The 21,666-nt window shown below is 36.7% G+C and overlaps 5 protein-coding genes across 12 annotated transcripts; 3 read left to right on the top strand and 2 right to left on the bottom strand.

The window, feature by feature from the left end:
• On the bottom strand, positions 1-4,532 carry LOC100114921 (dehydrogenase/reductase SDR family member on chromosome X). Of its 6 annotated transcripts, none has more exons than XM_032602296.1 (7): positions 4,461-4,528; positions 3,134-3,175; positions 2,566-2,975; positions 1,256-1,363; positions 789-1,170; positions 515-713; positions 1-443 (listed from the first exon to the last, which is right to left on the bottom strand). In XM_032602296.1, exons 3-7 carry the CDS (start codon positions 2,849-2,851, stop codon positions 255-257), a joined length of 1,164 nt encoding a protein of 387 aa, XP_032458187.1. In that variant the 5' UTR covers positions 2,852-2,975; positions 3,134-3,175; positions 4,461-4,528; the 3' UTR covers positions 1-254. The 6 variants fall into 6 exon arrangements, with proteins under 6 accessions (XP_032458187.1, XP_032458186.1, XP_032458188.1 ...); XM_032602295.1 differs by lacking the exon at positions 4,461-4,528 and adding an exon at positions 3,248-4,112; XM_032602297.1 differs by lacking the exon at positions 4,461-4,528 and adding an exon at positions 3,252-4,112.
• Positions 4,533-4,621: 89 nt separating this feature from the next.
• Positions 4,622-8,036, top strand: LOC100114265 (Krueppel homolog 2). Of its 3 annotated transcripts, none has more exons than XM_001599707.6 (6): positions 4,622-4,790; positions 5,594-5,761; positions 5,835-6,016; positions 6,122-6,189; positions 6,409-6,542; positions 6,627-8,036. In XM_001599707.6, exons 2-6 carry the CDS (start codon positions 5,595-5,597, stop codon positions 6,838-6,840), a joined length of 765 nt encoding a protein of 254 aa, XP_001599757.1. In that variant the 5' UTR covers positions 4,622-4,790; position 5,594; the 3' UTR covers positions 6,841-8,036. The 3 variants fall into 3 exon arrangements, with proteins under 3 accessions (XP_001599757.1, XP_003424837.1, XP_032458190.1); XM_003424789.4 differs by having other exon boundaries at positions 4,783-5,030; XM_032602299.1 differs by lacking the exon at positions 4,622-4,790 and adding an exon at positions 5,017-5,249.
• A 163-nt stretch (positions 8,037-8,199) lies between these two features.
• On the top strand, positions 8,200-10,410 carry LOC100114225 (40S ribosomal protein S3). The gene is made up of 4 exons (XM_001599601.6): positions 8,200-8,442; positions 9,202-9,521; positions 9,892-10,079; positions 10,168-10,410. The coding sequence occupies exons 1-4, from the start codon at positions 8,410-8,412 to the stop codon at positions 10,353-10,355; spliced, it is 729 nt and encodes a 242-aa protein (XP_001599651.1). The 5' UTR covers positions 8,200-8,409; the 3' UTR covers positions 10,356-10,410.
• Positions 10,411-10,680: 270 nt separating this feature from the next.
• Positions 10,681-13,494, top strand: LOC100114880 (cathepsin O). The gene is made up of 6 exons (XM_016986410.3): positions 10,681-11,086; positions 11,455-11,823; positions 11,897-12,045; positions 12,134-12,187; positions 12,655-12,923; positions 13,000-13,494. The coding sequence occupies exons 1-6, from the start codon at positions 10,901-10,903 to the stop codon at positions 13,038-13,040; spliced, it is 1,068 nt and encodes a 355-aa protein (XP_016841899.1). The 5' UTR covers positions 10,681-10,900; the 3' UTR covers positions 13,041-13,494.
• LOC100114839 (tryptophan 2,3-dioxygenase) lies at positions 12,963-19,694 on the bottom strand. Its single transcript, XM_001599685.6, has 7 exons — positions 18,611-19,694; positions 17,545-17,705; positions 17,282-17,472; positions 14,388-14,747; positions 14,040-14,289; positions 13,862-13,955; positions 12,963-13,784 (listed from the first exon to the last, which is right to left on the bottom strand). Exons 1-7 carry the CDS (start codon positions 18,634-18,636, stop codon positions 13,532-13,534), a joined length of 1,335 nt encoding a protein of 444 aa, XP_001599735.2. The 5' UTR covers positions 18,637-19,694; the 3' UTR covers positions 12,963-13,531.
• Positions 19,695-21,666: the final 1,972 nt, after the last annotated feature.

The following is a 21,666-nucleotide window of genomic DNA, read 5'->3' as shown; positions in this document are numbered from 1 at the left end:
TTTGATGTATTTTAATTAATTATGTATTATTCTTTGTAAAATACAAGAGAATTTATTTTTATAAATCTCATACGTAAAATGCTACATTAAATAAGGTGAATTATATAAATATTACAATATAATATTTAAACAGCCACGCATAAAATTATCCTTAAAAAATTGCCAAGTAAAAATAGACTAAAAACACAACGCTTACAGCCTACAAGAGTAAAAATCTCCTTTTGCGTACAAAGCCAGATAATTTCGTACAAACACTATACAATGACGTTTTGTAGCTTGACTTGCTTGAGTGAAATCTCGAAAAGTCTGTCTTGGAGCGCTTCGTCGTTCGCTAATGGATTTACCGGTGAATCTAGGCAATTGGCGATATACATCCCCGATTTTCCCTCGATCTTTGGACTCACCGCTGCAAATACTATCGGTGTGGCGCCTTGCGTCGGACTCTGAAAAATTAGATTACATCATAATATCAATAGATTCCTTTTTAAGAGATTCTATATTGTCCTTTACATACCTTGAAGAGAAGTTGCCTGAACAGTTTGAAATACTTCATGTAAGAGTGATCAAAGAGCTCGGTATTGACTATGCCAGGATGAACGGCGTTGGCAACGACGTGAACTTTCTTTTTCTCGAAAAGCCTCGTTAGCCTTTTGGTAAACAGCAGTTGAGCAAGTTTACTCTGTGCGTAAGCCGCGCCTGTCACGAAATATCCTCTGAAAATTCAACAATATAATTTCCCCTCTGTACACCTGTTATACCATTAAAACAAAATTATTCATCGGGCCTACTTGTGATTGACATCTTCAAAGTTTATGTCTCCGAGTAGATGCGCGCAGGAGGACACGTTGACGACTCGGGCGAAACAATCAGCAGTTCCGGCATTTTTCAGTAGAGGAATCAATAACACCGTCAGCAGAAAGTGAGAGAGATAGTTAACGCCGTACTGTTCCTCGAAACCGTCTTTCGTCTCGCCGTAGGGCGTAAACATAATGCCAGCATTGTTGACGAGAATATCGAGTTTCTGGTAATTATTCTTGAACTCCTCGACGAATTTTCTAACCGAATCGAGGCTCGAGTTGTCGAGTTCCATGACGTTTGCCTTTCCGCTCGTTACGCCGCACTTTCTTATCGATTCCACGGCCTTTTCGCCTGCTGAAGTTCTTCGACACGCTGGAAAATTCAAGAATGTATGCCACAGAGTTTCGAAGGGAAATTATTGATCGTACAGTAATAAGCTTTAATTATATGGCTGTACCAATCACTACTTCCACGTCGCTCTGCAATAGCATTCGAACGACTTCGGTACCGATTCCTCGAGAACCACCAGTGACGATTGCCACCCTTCCGGGCATTTTGGGCAACTCTAAAAAGAAAATACGTACATTATAGTATGATATCGTTGAGTTTGAATCATATATTTTTATATATGATGATCGGCGCAACATGAAATATGCGCCGTGAAAAATGCTGACTAAAGTATTGCGAAAAAAACATTGAGAAGGAAGACACGGTGAATATCTTTTGATTACGAAATATCTTTAAAATATACTTGTTGGCATGATTCGTTTAAAATATCTGCATATTACATTATAGGCAATGAAGATATATTTCTGGAACTTATTTAATATTTATTATTTATCGAATTCGTATTTCATCGGAGTGTTGAAAAATTATTCTTCATCATTTTTTAGACAAAGATTCTGAAATTGAAATATATAAATAAGTAACTAAAAAATATAATGCTTAGAAAGCAAGATAGTCAATTAAAACGCCGAAAGCGTACAAAATAATACGTACGTCTTTTCAATCGTAAAAGACTTAATTACCCCATCTATCATCAGAGAAAATAATGCTATAAAAGCTTATACAATGTATACGCGGTACGAATCGTAAAAAAGTATTTTCGCAGTCAAGGCACTAAAATACCTGATTGATATTCAATATGAATTTGTCAGCAGTCAAAGGGGATGTCGGAGCCAACGTGACTAATTGTGACCTCCACCTCGAGTTGTAGTTTACATTGTTTGCTTACTAAAATATACCTCGTACCATAAAAAATCAAATTGATAATTGTTTGTTATTGTGTAAGTTATCGCGGAACACAGAGTTTTTGTTGATTCGATTAGAGACAAATTTTATTTTATTCAATAACGTATACGAAAGTGACGGTCATTTTACTGATATCGTTGTCTTCACTTCACGTCGTAGTTTTCGTTATTTTCAAAAATGATGTATAATTACACAAAAATGAGACCAAGTTAATATAATTTTTTATAACAGCGAACGCGGAACACTGCACTTTGCTGCTATAAGCAAGTGTAATTATGTATTATTTATGATCTAAAGAATTTTTGAGGTTAGGTAACCCCTGCACTAATTTGCATGGCTCCGACCTCCCTTCTCTCTAATACCATCTACGGTCCACGAGTATATAATTATCCTCTGCGCACAAATGCAAAGTAAAATCTTCATTCGGCGAAGTTGTCGAGTCGCGCAACCTTCAAACTCTCATATATACTCGTCGAAGACAATGCACAATTAAAAGGACGGCAAAAAAATCCTCACCTGTCTTATTGCTCCCAGCGTGAACGTTATCCCAGAACATGTCCTTGACAGCCACGACGTTGTACTTCAAATGCAGCTGAAGGGAGTCCATGGCGATTTTCAAGAGTTTCTTGTTGACGAGCGCGAGCGCGCCGACGAGGACGGCGAGGGTCGAGCCGAGAATGAAGAGCAACATGCCTGCGTCCTTCCGGATCCTCTTCTTGGGAAATGAAAGGTATAAGTCGTCGATGCGGAGACGAGCCGCGGACTCATTCGACTTGGTCGCGCTGCATGAGCTCCGCAGCATTCGAAAGTCGGCGCGCGACTAGTCGGCCGGGATCCTATTGTTGTGATTACGGCGGCTCGTCCTCGTCGTCGCAGCAGGTGAGAGCCGGGGAGGAGCTGTCGCCGATGATGATGCACCGAGCTGACTGGAAGGAAGTTATGGAGGCTCGTTTGAATTGCAGATCGAGGAGCGATAAATCTATTATTTTTTGTTATAGCGGCAGCAAAAAATACTATTTCAAGCTGGGAAAGGGTTGCTGGGAAGATATTGTATACTTACTCGATCGTTGACCCTATCGCTTACCTTCTCGTCGATAAAACAAAAATTGAATTATCACAGCAGTCCCTATAAGAACTTTATTTATTAATATATGCTTTTTGCAATAATCGATCGTTGACCTTCGAGGTATACACCTACATGCCTGAACTTTCTGCAAGTTTTGTAAGAATTTAACGAAATATCAGCAAAAAATCTGGCGTCGCGACGTTTTATTATTTCTCGACTAAGCAGAAAAAAGCACCTGCGAAGCTCTGCACGGTAAAAATTGCAGAATACATACGCATGCGTGCATTTCATAGGTTTCTTCGTGCATGCTATATAATGCGCTTCTTGCGCATATATACAACGTGTAATTAGCAAAGATTCTCATCGACGGATTTTCCTTGAATATCTTTTACAATTGGCTGCAACAGACATTGTTGCTCATAAGAAAAATAATTTTTTTTTCGTTACTGTAACAAATTGATTTTTTGAAAGCGAACAAATGTTTGTTTACTTTCTTTTTTCTCTCCGCACGCAAGGCCGACGCCTCGAGAATGCTTGCCCAGATATATATACACAGAGAAAAGTTAACGGTAAACGCGAATCGGGATCTCTCGCGCGAGCACGACTTTCTCTTGGCCTGAGGCATCCTTGTAATGCTGCATATGTATATAGGTATATACCAAAGAGATCATATGGGCGACATAATAGCGATGAATCGCAGCTATTACTTCCAAAGGTTGGAATAAAAATTGTCGTTAGACGCTGCTCATAAGAACCTGCTATTTGCATATATGATTCTACAACAATAATGTGTTTAGGTGTCAGCATTGCAAATTCTAACTTACAATAAACCAATATGGTTTATTATCAATGACGGAGAAATGTGCTGTTTTCTAGCTATTAACTGGTTTATGTTTACCTAATGCTCTTAAAAAGTGGAACGTTCAATGCCAACTGAAAGAGCTGCGTACAGAGATATTAGTAGTAGATACCTACACGAAACATATGTAAATCAGCTGATTCAAATTTACCGCGCTTTTTTCATTTTGAATCCGCGACGGTTTCGCAGAAGGCGGCAGTATATTTCATAATTTTTCATTCATGATCATTCAGATTAAGGTTCATTGCACAATGTTTACAGATAAGAAAGAATGCTCATGCGAGGGAGAGAGAGAGAGAGAGAGAGAGAGAGAGAGAGAGAGAGAGAGATACAACTGAACTTAACCTACTCCTTCGATAGGATTTTGAATCTAACCAATGACTGAAAGAATGACATGCAGTGCTATGAAGGAAAACATTAAATCTAACACTGAATAGGTCATGCAACCATTTGAATCGCTCTAAAAAAGTAGTTAAAAACACTCACGTGCAACAATTGCTGACATTTCGAGCAAAACAACAAAATAACCACTCGTCGATTCGATTGCCTCGAGAGCGAGCAACATAAAAAAGAAGCGAGAATCGGCGGTGTGCGGCGCCACCAACTCGCGACTGTCGAATCTCGATCTCGATTAGCAGCTGTAGGTATAGATGTCGCGAACTCCGCAAAAGCGCTGCTTCATCGCACGTACCTACAGAAGTCAGAAACTTATCGTATCTGACCACAGACAGCGAGGCACACGTAAATGTTTTGAGGAAGGACGAGTGTCTCGTTCAGCTAATTCCTGAAAGAAAACGTCGATCCTTGATATCTCGCGTGAGTATTGAAGCTATTCGTTCTAAAATTAATTCAATTAAGGCCAACTATGGCAGGTTTTGATCAATTAAATTGAGGTTAATCGAGCAAACGGAATTTGGAGCACGTAGCCATTCCGAAATAATATTAATTTTCATTGAGCCGCGATACGTCGTGTGTTTACGCTGTTGGCTTGAGCTTGGAAAATTAGGAGTTTTTCTCTCTCAATTGACGAGTGCATCAGTTTGGCTGGGTTATTTTGTAGGTTAACTTTTGATTTTTTCCGAAGCAGCTTGATGGCTTGACATGGTCTTCGCTCTCGTTTGATTCTTCCGATTTTTACGTGCGTGCGTGAAAGACTTTCCATTTTTAGAAAGTCGCGCATAATTCATGAGATTGATGAAAAGCCGAATTTGTTGACGAAGTTTTTTTTAATCGATCGCGCTTTTCGACTAATTTCTTTTTATTTACGTTACTCAGGTTAAATTTTTGCTCATAAATTCAAAATAACATTATTTTCTTTACGTATTTATGCTTTGGAGTGTGCTTTGTATATGATTATGGTTTGGCGCAATGCTACTGATTGCATTAATACTAGGCCACTAAAGCGAAAAAAATTTGGTTGCTACACTAACCATTAATATCTTTCACATTCGCATGATAATGCAAATTTTAATGACATGTTGGTTTTCCTGCATGATTTTTTGTGCTCAAATGACTCCTTTTGAGATCTTTTTTTTTTCAATATGTAGTATTTTAGTCAAAATTGTCAAAGTTCCCAATTGATGTCATTTTATTAATAATTTATATTTTCTCTTAAACAGAATGGCAGATACTGCAACTTCGGGTACTGAAAGTACTTCTACACCGATTGAAAAAGGATGGCCAGCATTGAAACAGCAAATTATTCAAGATAAAATTAAAGTAGCACAATGGGCAATACGTCTTGTAACCATTCTGTTCACTTTTGCATATTTACTTCCAATATTTGGGTATGTGACTATTTGCAAAATATATCTGATGATTAGATGTACAATACATTTTTCTTTCTCTTTCCATTTTCAGAAGCCCATACGATGCCTACTACAAAGTATTACTTAGTTGTACAGCAACAAACATTCTGCGCCTTCATCAACGGTTACCACGAATTTCATTCACTAGGGAATTTTTGACAACTCTATTCCTTGAAGACTCATTTCATTATCTATTTTACACATCAATTTTCCAGTATACTTCACCTGTTACACGTATGTTTTTGTTGAAAATATTTCAAGCATTTTTTACGTGTTAGCATTGTTACATGCACATGGAACAATTTTATCTTTATTAAATTAAACATTTCCTTTTTGCAGTGGTCATTGTTCCAGTATTCCTCTTTGCCTTGCTGCATTCAGCAAGCTATTCTTTGACGCTTCTTGATGTAAGTACACTCATGCATTAAATGATAAAGTACTGTCATTCTTACATAATACATGTCTGGATATCTGTCAAAGGGTCAAAATTCAAAGTCATGCTTTGGAAATACACATAATAAACTGTGATGCTTTTCAAATTTTTTATTTTGCTATTTTGTTTTACAGCATTTAGTAACTTATGTAATGGTATTTACTTTAATAAATATTACTAATGTTTCTTCTAGTGTTTGGGACAAAACAGTTGGTGGGGAGCTCGTTTATTGATTTCAATAGTTGAGTTCCAGTCTCGCAATATTTTAAAACTCTGTGCACTTTGTGAAATTCTTGTTATGCCCTTGACTGTATTACTTATTTTCACGTGAGTATATTTCATTTTTTATTAAACATAGCAAACAAAAACAAAACTTAAGTGTTTAATCGACATCTTTCTATTGTTTTACAGTGGAAGAGCTGGGCTTCTCACTCCTATTGTATATTACCAATTCTTGCAACTGCGCTTGGCTTCTAGGAGAAACCCCTTTACACGCAACGTTTTCATCGAAATCACCAATACCTTTAGCACAATTGCTATGAAACCAAGTGTGCCTGAAATTCTGCGTAGAATAATCGGGAGTCTTGTCGAACTTATGCGCCGATTAACTCCTGTTCATCAGTAAAATGATGATTTGAAGCAATCTGTTACAAATTATGCGAATTTTGAAGTTTTAAGTAAACACGTCTCGGTGACTGATATGCTTTGTGACTCTCAAAGTTTCAAAAATTACAAGGATTTTTGTATTTTTTAAGAATAAGTAATGATTTTCAAATGTTACCATTTTTGTTATAGCAAATGAACTCTGCAAATTTTTGGCCATATGCCTCAATCTCTTACCTTCTACATATTTTTATTCCAATTTATGTGAAAAATTCAGTATACATAATTTATCACTTATATATTTTCCTAAATGAATTAAACTGTCACGGTGCAAATATTTTAACGAATTATATAGATTTTATTAAAGAGAAATAACAGTAAGGGATTTGCTCATCGTTTTTTATACATGGCAAAAATAACATTGTAAGTACACGTCTATGTCTTTAGACAAATTTTAACACTTATTAATAATGGTGTAAAAGGTCCAAATTTACAATCAATAGATGAGATTCAATTTTCATCTTTGAATAATAATTAGATGATTAGAGATTTACCTACATTCCTTTAATGTAATAACTATAGTAAATATTATTCAAAGATGGATTATCAGGTACAGAGATCATTTTTTAAATTAATAGGAGTTAAAATTGTCCAAACATCAGTACTTGCCTATTTTAATATGATAATCTAGAGGTCCTAAACGTTTGTATGAAAGATAGCTTTTTGTTGCAGTTTGATCAAAACATTTGTGTACATTTTGTATGTGATAAAAAGAAAACGAAAAAAAGATCAACATTATGATCTATTATTTAGTCTTATTTGTTTCAAGTATCCTTAGTTAAGATTCAGTTAAATGCTAGGGAAAAAATGATAAATGAAATGTTGACACGTATTTGATAGTTATTTGCATTCTATATTCCATGGTTGGAGCACCGATTATACAGTAATTGTATATTTGTATAAGTATACATAATCGTTTTGTAACAATTTATCATGAGTTCGTTTTACACGGGTAGGGAAGCTAAGAAAATTTGACTAAAAACAATATTATAATAGCCTAAGATCAGTGGTTTGTTGTAAATGTTATAATTATGATCGGCGATGTCTAGGAATATGTCACGACCTTCAGATATTGCAATTATGTATTTGACAGTTCGATTGTATGCTGTGGTCTATGGTTGTTTTTTCAAATAAAATAACAAAATGTTGATAAAAAAACCTCTTTTATTTTGAGACTGATTTTGTCTTTATTTTATCAAATTTTTAGTTTGCATTAACAAAATTCAAATCTAAATGCCTTATTTATGCAGTCAAGATCCTTTCATATGACTCACTTTTTGGAACATAATTATGGCATAATTAAATATGCAAGTGCTTGAATAAAAAAATGAAAAATCTAATTTTGATTTTAAAACATTCGTTTTAATTGTATTGGTGTCAGAACAACATTAATAACTTCTACGTCTAGGTCGTCTAGTGTTAAATTTGACTTGGGTAGTAACAGCTACTGCGATTTTCAGACGCTACGCGGAGCAGCAGTAGAGCATGATTTCCGGCTCCCTTTTTCTCCTTTCTGCCGTAAGCTCTCATCATGGCTAATACGACGATCTCGAAGAAGCGGAAGGTTTGTGCAAAAATAGCAAGATTTACGACGAATTTGCAAAAAAATATGTCGAGCGACGGAGGCAGTAAAACATTGTTGACGATATTTTTGCAAGACGAGACCGACTCCTGTGAGAATAATCGTTGGATTCCGCGGATTCGTTGGCTGATGACGTAGAGACGGTTTCATGCCGCCTTACGGCTTTTACTGTTTTTCAAGACTGTTATTTGAGTTTCTGTTGTTTTAAAGCATCAAAGTGGCTAGTTTTTAAGTGCACTGCGTTTCATTGTTCATTGCAAGTTGTGGGAGTGTCAGTGCAACTGTGTTTTTAAAGTGGAGTTGTTATAACCTTACTTTTTCAAGAACGGCCAGCTGATGTTTTTCTTCGATTCACAACATTTAAAATAAATTCCAAATGCTTATTCTACTGTTGGGATAATTTGCTAATAGTTTTTACGTAAAGATTTTAAATTTGCATCAAATGTGTTGATGAATAACGAAAAGACCTGTGTATTCAAGTTTGTTGTTGACTCCATAAACTATTTCAATTAAAAAAGTTTATTTGACTAACAGCCGCGATAGCCTCCGTTGCTTAACTTTTTTTTTACAACTTTGGCAAAGATTAACGTATCTATCCTGGCGTTAGTGCATTTTTTTTTTAATATAGTCATTTTTTAGTAGTCAAACCAAATTCTAAGTTCAAATATACTTGCATTACATATTTCTATCTTAGCAGCTTTGATTAATATTTTTATAATTAATTGCATAACTTATTTACAGTTCGTTGGAGACGGAGTCTTCAAGGCTGAGCTCAACGAGTTCCTGACTCGTGAACTGGCCGAAGATGGCTACTCTGGTGTGGAGGTTCGTGTCACACCACAAAGAACAGAAATCATCCTTATGGCCACTCACACCCAGAGTGTCCTGGGGGAGAAGGGAAGGAGAATCAGGGAGTTGACCTCTGTTGTACAGAAACGTTTCAACTTCAAAGATCACAGTGTGGAGTTGTATGCTGAGAAAGTAGCCACCCGAGGACTCTGTGCCATCGCTCAGGCTGAGTCCCTCAGATACAAATTAATTGGAGGACTTGCTGTCCGTAGGTGAGTGTCTTCACGTATTCTATGTTACTTATGCTTAAAGTTTCAAATAGGAGTAATTATAATTATAAATTAATATGAAAGTTGATTATTTTAAAGAAACGTGTGTTTTTTAATTTGTAAATACATTTTTATGTAGATTTGATTATTTTGTAATATACGAAGGGAAAAAGGTGTAAACAAATTTTACATTATTTTTTGTTAGTAAAATAAGAGTCTTGAACCCTTTTAAGCTTTTCATTTGATATACATTGACTGTATCTATTGGAACTATTTAATAATATGAACTACTTAAGCTGTGTGTTGGAAAATTAAATTTTAGTTGATTTTACTATGCAAAACAATTTTTTAATTATTTATTTACTTTTTCTAGGGCATGCTATGGTGTATTGAGGTTCATCATGGAATCTGGAGCTAAGGGTTGTGAGGTCGTTGTCAGTGGCAAGCTCCGTGGTCAGAGAGCAAAGTCCATGAAGTTCGTCGATGGACTCATGATCCACTCTGGTGAACCCACCAATGACTACGTAAACACTGCTACCCGTCACGTTCTCCTTAGGCAAGGTAACGTGTCACAAAGCATTAAATACTTAAAAAAAATAAATTTTACATTTCAAGTTTTATATATTAATATTAATTTGTTTCCTTATAGGAGTGTTGGGTATCAAGGTCAAGATTATGTTGCCATGGGATCCCAATGGCAAGAATGGACCCAAGAAGCCTCTTCCTGACAACGTCATTGTTCAGGAACCCAAAGAAGAGACTTTGTACTCTGCCCCAGCATCCGAAGCTAAGGTTGTTAAGGACTTACCAGCACCACCACCGGTCAATGTGGCATAAGCGTTTAATGAACCATTAAATTTTCAATAAAACTTCAAAAAAAATCTAAAAAATACTCTTGTGTTTCTTTTGTGCACACAATAGTCCTTAGATGTATCGTATTCACAGAACAACAAAAAGTCCATTTATTATTAAGTAAAAGTCTTGAAAAATATTACTTCAGATTTGACTGATTGTTAATTATTTGAATCAAATTTATATAATGTTACATAGTTGCTTTCTTAAAAGCAAAATAATGCTCTCATAAGCATGCATAAAAATTATTAAAAAATCTGTCACAAGGGGCCCTGCACTTTTTTAACACGTCCCTGCATTTAGCCAGTTTATCTAATCACGTGTGTGTGAGGTGTGCGTTTTTTTCTGCATTGGATTCCCATTTCCCGTGCAGACTGTGTTTCTTTTCCTTCTACACGTTATAGGCCTGCAACAGCAGAATACTACTGTACCTATGCATGTTATATGCACTATAAGTGACTGTCAGCATCAAGTGCGCGACGTTAGCTGAATCAGTCGGCGCCAATGTAAGATGCGATCGGATCGCCATAATGGAGTGGAAGACGATTGCGCTGACAATTTTTCTAATAAGTTTGTGTTTTGTGGCGATTCCTATAAAAGTAGAACCGGACACGAGCCTCGAAGATGCGAAATTATTCGAGGCGTATGTGCAAGATTACAAGAAGCCGTATAAAAATGATCCCGACGAGTACGAGAGGAGATTCGGGAGATTTCAAGTGAGATATTTACAATGCTTTTAAGGTTAGCGGGTGAACTACAATCGACGGCAGGTAGTTTTGTTTTGGATTGCCGCGCGGATAGCTGAGTAGTGAGTTGTCAACAAACACGAACTATAAATAGATAATAGAATAACATTTTTTACTAATTAAGTATAATTAAAGTGAAAAAATAAATAAATTAACTTCTGTAATACGAGTCTTTTCTGTTAGTTAAATAATTTTTGAAATTGAAATAATTTCATGCGTCAATATGTGTGTTTGTTGTTTACTCAAAGTTTTATAGATAATATTTGATAAGACACAAATACAAGTAAAAGCAATCTAATGCAAATTCTTTATACTTATGATTGAATGTGTATTTTTAGCAATCTCTTCGCAAAATTGAAAGTCTAAACAGGCTGAGAAGTTCAGCAGATAGTGCTCGCTATGGCTTGACAGATTACTCAGATATGACAGAGCAGGAGTTTCTTGCACTGAATCTTCGCCCAGACCTTTCCAATCGTAGTGAAAAACATCATCAGTGCCATTATCATCACAACCATTCAGATAATAAGCGATATGAAAGAGCAGTAACAGTATTGCCTGACAAATTTGACTGGAGGACAAAGGGAGCTGTGACAGCAGTGAAGAGTCAAGGATCCTGTGGAGCCTGTTGGGCCTTTAGTGCTGTTGAAACAGCAGAGTCAATGTTTGCCATATCCAATAAAACTTTACGGGCATTTAGTGTGCAAGAGGTATTATACAAGCCTTAAAATCTTCATTGTGATAATCTATGCATACAAGTCAATAATATTTTTATATTTGCAGATGATTGATTGTGCGGGAAATAGTAATTTTGGTTGTGAAGGTGGAGATATTTGTAGTTTATTAGATTGGCTACTAGTTTCAAAAACCGAAATCTTGCCAGAGATAAACTATCCTCTGACCAGAACCACTGATGCTTGCAAATTACAAAAGTAAATCAAACAAAATTGAAACTTTCTCTTGATTTTTACAAAAAATCTTGTTGCGTTACAAATTCAATAACTAATATTTCCTTGCCAGGACAGCTACCAAGATACAAGAGGGCATTCGTATATCAGACTTCACTTGTGATAAGTAAGTAATTGACCAAAAGATGAATTGCAGTAATTTTATTTATTTAAAGTTTTCAAATTCGATTGATGAAACTTCTTGCAACATGGTGCGTGGAAAGCATTGTAAATGCTAATGTTCGCTGCAGATGGTTTGTTATATAATGTCTACGTGGTTGTTATTTAATGCTAGTATAGCTGCTGGCCTTCAAACTGGAGGACATTTTGCATTTACTCTAGAATAAATTAAATGATTTCCAACAAGTTTTTGTAAAATATATTTTACAAAAACTTGCTAATCAAACATTTTGATTATTTATTTTTAATGAAAGATCGTCATATCAAACTCACGAGTTAACAAAATAAAATTGAATGTGCAAGACATTAATAAAGAAGAACACATAATGGTGTTTTGCTATTCTTATTAAAATACATTCACGAATGTTTGTATAAATAAAAAATATGCAGACAAATTAACGCTATTGGTTTTAGTTATGTCGGTGCCGAAGATAAGCTGTTAAAAGTACTTGCAACAAAAGGACCAGTAGCAGCAGCAGTGAACGCACTTTCGTGGCAGAATTATCTCGGTGGCGTAATTCAATTCCATTGCGACGGATCGTTCAAGAGTTTAAATCATGCTGTGCAAATCGTAGGATACGACAAAACGGCCACTACTCCTTATTACATTGTTAGAAATTCCTGGGGTCCATCGTTTGGAGACAAAGGCTACTTATATATAGCGATTGGCAGTAATCTGTGTGGTCCGTACCTACTTTATGGTATACTTTATAAAAATTAAATACTGTTTTCACTATAGCTTTATTTTTCCGTTTGCAGGTATAGCAAATCAAGTATCTTCGGTCGACGTAGTTTATTGATGGGACCGAAAAACCGGACTTGGTAACAATGCAAATTTATGATTGAACAAAGAAATTCTAAATTGTGATTGCATAATTTATACTTAAACTTATTGTTTTTAAAGTTTTACGAGTTAGTCTATACAGCAATATGATTGTTTTGATTGAGGAAAGAACTACTGAACAAAAATTTATTTGACTTGAGTTTTTATATTTATAGTTTATAAAATTTTGTTAGCTTATAGTTCTGAAGTCAAGTAATTTTCGTAAAAAACAAACGAACGAACAAATCAAAAGTACTCTTACTGGAGTATAAACGGGATAGTATTTTCACGTTTTTATAAAGGGAAACAAAGTTTCGCATTAACTTGTTACACACTGCGTTATTATAAAGCAATAACTTTTCCATGTTATGTATATATTTTTACAAACGTAGGCAGAAAAGTGGTCTACAATAAATCATAAAAAATATTAATTCGAGCGTGTGAAATTTATGTATAATTCAGATCCCATTAATCGCTAGAATTATTTTTTCCATTATGATGACTTTTGCCATTTTCACATCTGCCACCGTTTTGACAATTATCTTTGTCATTCTTCTTTTCCGCTGAAGAGGAAGTGTCGTCTTCTTCATCCTCGAGACCCCAGTAACCCCAAGCCATAGACAGCTTTGTCTTCATGCCTTTGGTGAGCGGAGGAATCAGTTGACGAGGTATCAAGAAGGTTGATAGATTGAACAGGTCCACGAAGACTTTGTAACGGTCGCTAAATCGAAAGTAATTTTATTATTATTTTTTTTTCTTTCTCGTTATGTTTCAACGCCTTTTAATTTTGCAACTTACCTTAAAGTAGTCTTCAGGTATTGGTAACCAGAAGAGCCGCCAGTACCAAGCTGTTGAGAACCAATCATTCTCTGGACCATCAGTACGTGATTATCTGCATAGGAGTAAAGAATGATAAAAAACGAAAATTCAGCTTATCAGAAAGGGATGAAAAATAAAATCAAATTCGCATCCTTACACCTCCATTTGGTGATAAGCGAGTCGATGTCCATAAGTGCAGTGAGAATCTGATGTGGCTGACTGAATCGCGGTTCATCGCGGTACAGCGTTATCATTACAGCGCCTTGTAAAGCCGCATGTGAAAAACGCCGCTCGCCCCTTGAGACCAGGGCACTGTGCATACTCTCCTTAAAAATCGAGTCGAAGACGGCCTCGCGAGCCGCTACGTTACTTAGGAGGTGCTTGCGGAACTCTTCCTTTTTCTGAGTCTACGGATATCGACAAAATATGTTCCACAATTTTAAATTTAATTACTAAATTTATTGTGTTTTCTTTCAGCAATCGATCACCGCACATGTACACATACCTTAGCCTGATCGCGTTGCTCCTCGAGCATCTTCTCAACGGCCCGTTTGTACTTTCCCCAGAAATCGAAATCTTCTTTTGCCAATCCTGGTGTCCTTGCCAACCACTTCTGGACCAGATGACTGAGACTGGGCTCCTCTTCGCTGCGTTTGATCGCCTCAATGGCCTGAGGGTCGCGACCGAAGACGCGCGTGTAGCTCTGGCTGTACTTGACACGGTGTTCCTGTTTCACGCCTAGTTTGTTCTCCAGGAGCCGGAACTGCAGGGACTGGAAGCCCGAGGCTGGGCAGAGGTAGTCGCGGAACGCCATGAAGTCAAGGGGCGTCATCGTTTCCAATATCGAGACTTGGTCCACCAGGAGCTGGATGAATCAAAATTTTTCATGATTGAGGTAACTCGACATGGTTTTTTATCGGTATGCAATTTCTAATCATCTGGTACTATAATCAATGAAAATATTTTTCCTTTTGATAGTACATTTAACAGTAAAATAAAAAGAAAAAAGTATGAATATTAGTAATTAGGTCATCAATCGTCTTCAAGTGTATTCCACTTAAGATTTATCTGGTTCTATGCGCAACTTTATCACATTACATCGCATTATAAAATTTTTACTTTATTTTCGACTCAGGGCCTCATATGCTAATAAATACAAGTAAACCCAAGTGTCAGCTTGCGGTGACGTGTACTATATCGAACCTGTCGAGCGGTGCATTTGTATTTCTATGGTTGCTCTCAGCAAGTCCCGCTGCGCACCTGCACCGAATGCAATCCCTCATTGAATCGTGTTTTCATCTACTCGCGGTATCTGGGCTATAGACCGACCCTATTCTCCATAGGGGGATGTCGTCGCTAAAAACACTGTTTTTCTATTACATACATAATCTCATACTCTCCTGGCGATAAATAAATCGGTGCAAAGACTCGAGTAAACACATTTTTTTTACAGTTAAATTTCAGCTCATATTGAGATAAATCAAGCTCGATGGGGAAAAAACTTCAGCAGCGATAAATTAATATTCATTTTGCGCGCTAAAAGTCGCGTATTTCATAAGTCGCCTTATCGAGAAACGCTCTCACGTGATGTACGACGTGAAATCCTGATTCTGCAAATTATGAAAGAGTTTTTCGTCTCAACTTCTATAATGTGTGACACGTGTACCGATAGCTGCGCGTTCAAATAACAAAACAGCATATAATAATATGATAATCATACACGTGCGTATGAAATATCTAGAACGAAGCTTTAAGTATAGTATCTACGGTAGGCACATATATATGTGTTCAAATCAGTTAGGGCGCAGGTGTTGACAGGTGCGATCTTCCCGCGTAAAACTGCCCGTGGAAAGCGATCGAGACCGCAGAGTTACAGCTGATTAAATAACACGGGCCAGATCGAATATATGTTACATCTAATGTTTAACCTCGTTTATTATATCTACACAAACGTATTGTCGGTTTACGCGATCGACCTTGCGCACGCACATAACGATACCGATGTCAGCCTTCGCTCGCAAAAATTCGACGTTTCTTCAAGTTGATTAATCGCTGCGGCCACCACATGTACTTCCAGTTATTTATACGCTGCAACAAATTGCGTAAATCGCGCAAGGACTGCAATATACTCTGTACGTCTAATTCGAGCTGCCGGTGTCGCGTGTCGCGCGCGATCGGTAGCGCGCAGTATCGGTTTACTACTCTATACACCGTTTCTTCCCACAATCCCCGTGGGCCGATCACCGGCGCCGGTTCCGATACTCGCGCTCTCTCTCGAGCATGTATATGTATACTTTATTGCCGTACTCGAGATGGATAGGTAATATATATATATGAGGCAATTTTTTCAAATCCGTCAGTTTTGGGGGTTGAAAATTGACAAATTTTTAAAATAGCAGCGCACTTTTTTCAAGCCGATTTTCATCGAATTTTTCAGACAGTCAATGTTTTGTTTTCTCGACTGCTTGATATCATCGGAGTTTGGCATTTTTGGAGCCCCAAAAACTGCAAAAAATTTCCTCGTACAGCTACGCCTGAGTTCAAAGGCGAGTGCAATGTACACGTAAGCCTTGACTGCTTTTTTTTGCTTTACAATAGAATTGAATGGACTAATGTTTACAGTTTCAGAGGGTGGTTCCAAGTGTTCGAGTTTTTGGAGGGATCAGGTGACCGGCGATTGACGTATTGGGTTGTCTGCAGAGCGGAATATACAGAAGCTGGCGATTTTAGTGTTTGTTGACTTTATCTTGGGCGATATTCTAACGATCTCTCCTTATATATTCTAAAGAGGCAATTCAAATATTTGTATAACTATATATTGAATATATCACATGCCATGACGCTTTTATCGTTATATTATAAGTTTGATAAGATAAAACATTCGAAATTTTCCTCTAATTTTCGTGTACAGTATAATTACGCAAACGCGCCACACACCCCTTATTCTTGACACATTGCATAGCCGACATACTTATAATCAATGAATAACGCAAAAATTACCCTATAAGCTGCATCGCGTGCATCCGACAGCAGTGTGGATTAACCGGGGGAACGATAAGAAAAACAAAGCTACTGCACTAAAATGTACAAGATGAAGAAAAGGCTAGCGCGAGTAGTGTATATGGATACTCGGTCTCGGAAATTCAATTAGCAACCCCCAGCTAAGGTGTAATTGGCTTGTCGCCAGGGGTTGTTCACCTGCTACATATGCGCCGACGATTTTGCACTGATATATGCATATATATACAGTATCGCGTTTCACGCAGGAGTTGTATTATAGGCACGCTTATGCGTTTGTTCTAAAGTGCGCTAATTAGGATTTTACCGCAACAAGATATCCATGCGTTTATTTGTTGTTGCTCTCATACCGGGGGCTGTAGGTATATTTCTATAGCTTACTTTGAGGATGAGGACGATGCGGTTCAGCCGTTTGAGGATCTCGAGGGTCCTGGACTCGTCGATTGCCTCGGAGCTGTGCGAGTTTTTGTTGCTGTGGATCGCATTCTTCTCGTGGTGCTTCTCGTCGTTGCTGAACAACGCCCGCACCGAGTCCAGCTCGTAAATGATCTGCTTGAACCAGAGCTCGTAGGCTTGGGAGGAGGACAAAATTCGTTAAACTTATATTTGAAAAATATGCCATCTCTCGACGTATAACGTTATACCTTGATGCGTGACGATGAAGAGATGCTCATCGTGAACCTCCTTGTCGCACTCGCTGCTGAGCAGCCTTTGAGCGGAGAGGATTTTGTCGAGGCGCAAGTACTCGCCGTAGAGAAGACCAGGACCTTCCGTCAGACACGTGCCGACTTGGCTCGCGTCGTCTCTGTTCGAAAAATAAACTTTTTGAACCACATGCAAAGTAGATTCATCTCTTATGTATTTTCTGAACTAAGTATGCTTTGACGATAAATATGATGATGTATACGTTTAGTGGTGGGCTTTTTTAGAGAGCCTGCGATAACGGCGTATATTGAGATAAAAGAATACAGCTGACAAGGTCGTGGATAATAAATGTACGATTTTAGCTTCAATGTCTTCAACTATGTAGTTCGATCTACGATGCGCTCGCCGACGCACAACAGAACTTGTTGACAATTTTGACAATTTCAACGCGTAGCTGCTGGTTAAACTCGAGCTTTTGCGAAATAGCCGAGAGACTATATACAATCTCGTGAAAATAATGAGCATACGAGAGGAAAGAAAAACATCTTCCGGGTCATCTCAAACATGCGATATGACAAAAGTTAATTGCGCAAATGAGCTCCCAACTCCTGCAGAGATAAAGGAGCTATGTGCGCGAGTTTTAACAACAGTTTTATCGGAGAGAGGCTCGCGCGTTTGCTTTTGACTTTACTTTGCTTGCATCGAACGAAGCTTATCGAAGAGCTTTTAAGCGAATGTTACGTATTTTTACTTATGAATTTGCTGACTGAGCATTTCATGTTTTTGCGAGCGATTAATTCGTCGTATGCATAAGAGACGTTAGTGAGATTGGATTCTGTGAAGAAGTAAAAAATAGTCGATGAATCTACTGATAGTTTAGATTTAAAAAATGTTTATTTAAGGTTTCTGAATCCAGGACAGCTTGTTACAGAACAACCAGAATAATCAGCTTTAAGAAAAAAAGTCAAACGAGTAATTTCAAATGACACAGTCTGTCGTTTTACCATCTAGAAACTCTTTCAGTTTTTTATTGCTAAAATATACAAAACTGTATCAAAGACTTACGTTCCATTTCCTACTGGACATGCCATGTTGTACGAGTATTTGTGCGAAAACTACCCCGCGTGTTTTTTCTCTCAGCTTTCACGAAAATCGTCTTCACTATGCCGTTAAATACGAATAAGTCTTCCAAGCTGCAGCTGATTTTTCACTACTACCAATTGTCGGTCATCGATATTGTCAATTAAAAACGATTCGTAAACTACTGCGCGCGGAAAAATCAAAAAGTCTAGGCGATTCGCTTATAGTAACTTTGTCGAGCTCCTTGTGTCTCTGCGGCGAGTCGGCTTTCAAAGTGAGAAAATTACGCACAGACCGCGAGGCGGTCGGCGGCTGACTGAACTTTTAAAATCGAACGCGCTGCCCTTTTAATGTGTACAACGTCGCCAGTCTCGTATCGTCGCATGTGTGTGTGTCCTCGATAGAGAAACTGTTGTCTCGTCGAAAACCACGATAAATTGCACTAATCTTCGGATCAGTGGATATCCGGTGTGTATATACGTACTTATGTGATCCAAGAATTATCGAAAAAAAAAAATTGTCCCCGAGTGCGCTGATGTGAAAAAGATTGTTAGTTTTAATTAAGTAAATCGATAGTATTGCATCATTACTTTGATCCATTCATTATATTATGAACCTTGAATTTCTACTCATTCAAAGTTAAGTTAAGCTAATGATAAAAATTATAAAAATTGTATGGTTTATTTTTATTTCTCTCATGTGATCACGAAGTCACAGTAAAAAAACTTTTGACTTTACTTTTATCAGACTTGCGCAACGAAGATAAGTTAAAAATACTTTCTCTAAAATGACTGAAGTTTTAAAAATTTGCTTTTATAGAACACGATGAAATAGTGCGTCTATATTTTGCATACGATGATTATCGAAATAATAATATAAATTAGATTTGTTACAAATTCGCCTTGATCGTAATCACGCGTGCACACGTGATGCCAAGTTATTCACGAAAAAAAAATTAGAATAAAGCTCAATTATAACCAATAATAATAATATTTTTACCATCTTCACATGAAAAATTTCATTTTTAATAAGTATATGTATATAGTACAAAATAAATTCGTAAACTTTAGTTAACCGAATAATGAATAAAATTTTTACACTGTTTATTTACTTTTTCGGGTCTGAAATCTAAACCATGCACATATTAAAACAATCAACACGTTACGCAACTTGTTGAAAAAACAAATTATGTATGTACGATTATATCGTCTCTTCGTAAATTCTACTCGTGCGAAAATATTGTTTTTTGCATGTTTTATGCATAGTTGCATACTATTTTCAACTTTCGAACATACGTTTTCTTGTTTTTGGAAATATTTTTGGGATTTTTTAAAGGAATGGACCGCATATTTATAATTACGATTAAATTAAACTGAAGTAATTTGATCCACATGTTCTTCATTTACTGTTCGTTTACATTTGTGTCGTGTATAATAAATAAATAAATAAATAAATATATATATATATATATATAGGGTGGGCCATTTTAATCAAACCAGTCTAATAACTCCTAAATTACGCCATGAACAGAAAAATTGTTCAGATGAAAGTTGTCCAGAATCAAGGGGGACATCTTTTTGTGCAATTAGTTTTGACCTTGAACTCAAATTTCAAGGTCAGTTGAAGGTCAAATTTTTAAAAAAATAGGAATCCCTATTTTTGATAGCAGATTCGGAAAGAACAGGAAATTTTACGTCCGAAAGTCAACATCCTCTAAAAGCTCTGGCAGTCGATCTCTGAGCAATGCCAAATAGCTATTCTGGTTAACATTTTGACCGAAAAAATATGGCCCAATCAGGTAACCATTAATGATCCCACACCACACCATTAAACTCCATCGGTTTTGATGGTCAATAGCCCTGTACCAGTGGGGATTTACAGGTGACCAGTAGTGACTATTGTGCCTATTTAATTGACCGTCACTGCGAAATATAGCCTCGTCAGAAAACATAACAAATCTGAAAAAATCTGGATCATTTTGTAAAACTCCTAAAGCCCACTGGCAAAAGTTAATACGCATTAGAAAATGGCGTGGCCTCAGCTCATGAACTAATCTTATGTGGTAATCGTGATAGTGGAGATTATTGAGAATTCTCAATGCTGTTCTTCGTGGATTTCTCTTTCAATTTGTCGACCTACTAATTTGTGGATTGAGATGAACAGCTGCTAAGGCGGCTATAACATTAGGATCATTTTCGTTGTATTCGTGGTGTCTGCGTTGACGACGAAGATGTCCATCACGAGCTCTTCGAAGTAATCTGAGTAATGTGTCGTGAGTAGGACGCCTTCTGAGAGGAAAGCGTTCAGCTTAGAGTCGCACCGCGGCTCTGGCATTGTTTTGGGTTTCGTCTAAGATCATTATCATATCAACAATTTCATTGGATTGATAATCGTCCATGTTGAAAATTTTGTTTATAATAAGAAAAACTATTTTATTTACATTCACTCTTTATTGAAATTGAAACTAAACCAAAATAAGAAAGTGACAACAAAAAAGGAGGAATTTTCAAACTGTATAATTTTTAAATCAAATTTGTAACATCTTATTTTCTTACGTTAAGACATTGTGATTTAAATTGAAGACAGCGTGAGAACAATCGTTACAATTCATATTAGATTAATGAAATTCAACTTAAAAAAAACATCTAAACTGGAAATGATGCACTTTGGCAAATACAATTATTAAAAATTTTTTTTAATATTACAAAAGCAAAATGCTGTTTAATATTTTATCTTAAATAATGTATTTTTTAACATCCTACCTTTATTGTTTAACCATTTTTTACGCTTTTGAAACGTTAAACTTTTACTTGACTCTGCTTCGACCGTGAGTGAATTGACAACATTGATTTTTAACGTTCCATTTCCCACACCCATTAAGAACTCAGATATGTAAAATTATCATGTTTACTTCAAAATTTACTTTTGACCACTAAAAATTTGTTAACGAATGTTAAACAAGCATCCTAGTGAGAGGCAAGGGGACTCACGTTAAAAAAGCACCCCAAAGGGAACATAATCCTAATACGTCCACGTCGTTG

This window comes from Nasonia vitripennis, chromosome 1, assembly GCF_009193385.2.
Source record: "Nasonia vitripennis strain AsymCx chromosome 1, Nvit_psr_1.1, whole genome shotgun sequence".
NCBI classification, from domain to species: domain Eukaryota; kingdom Metazoa; phylum Arthropoda; class Insecta; order Hymenoptera; family Pteromalidae; genus Nasonia; species Nasonia vitripennis.
The sequence above is the reverse complement of the archived record's forward strand: the minus strand, read 5'-3'. Positions and strand labels throughout refer to the sequence as shown.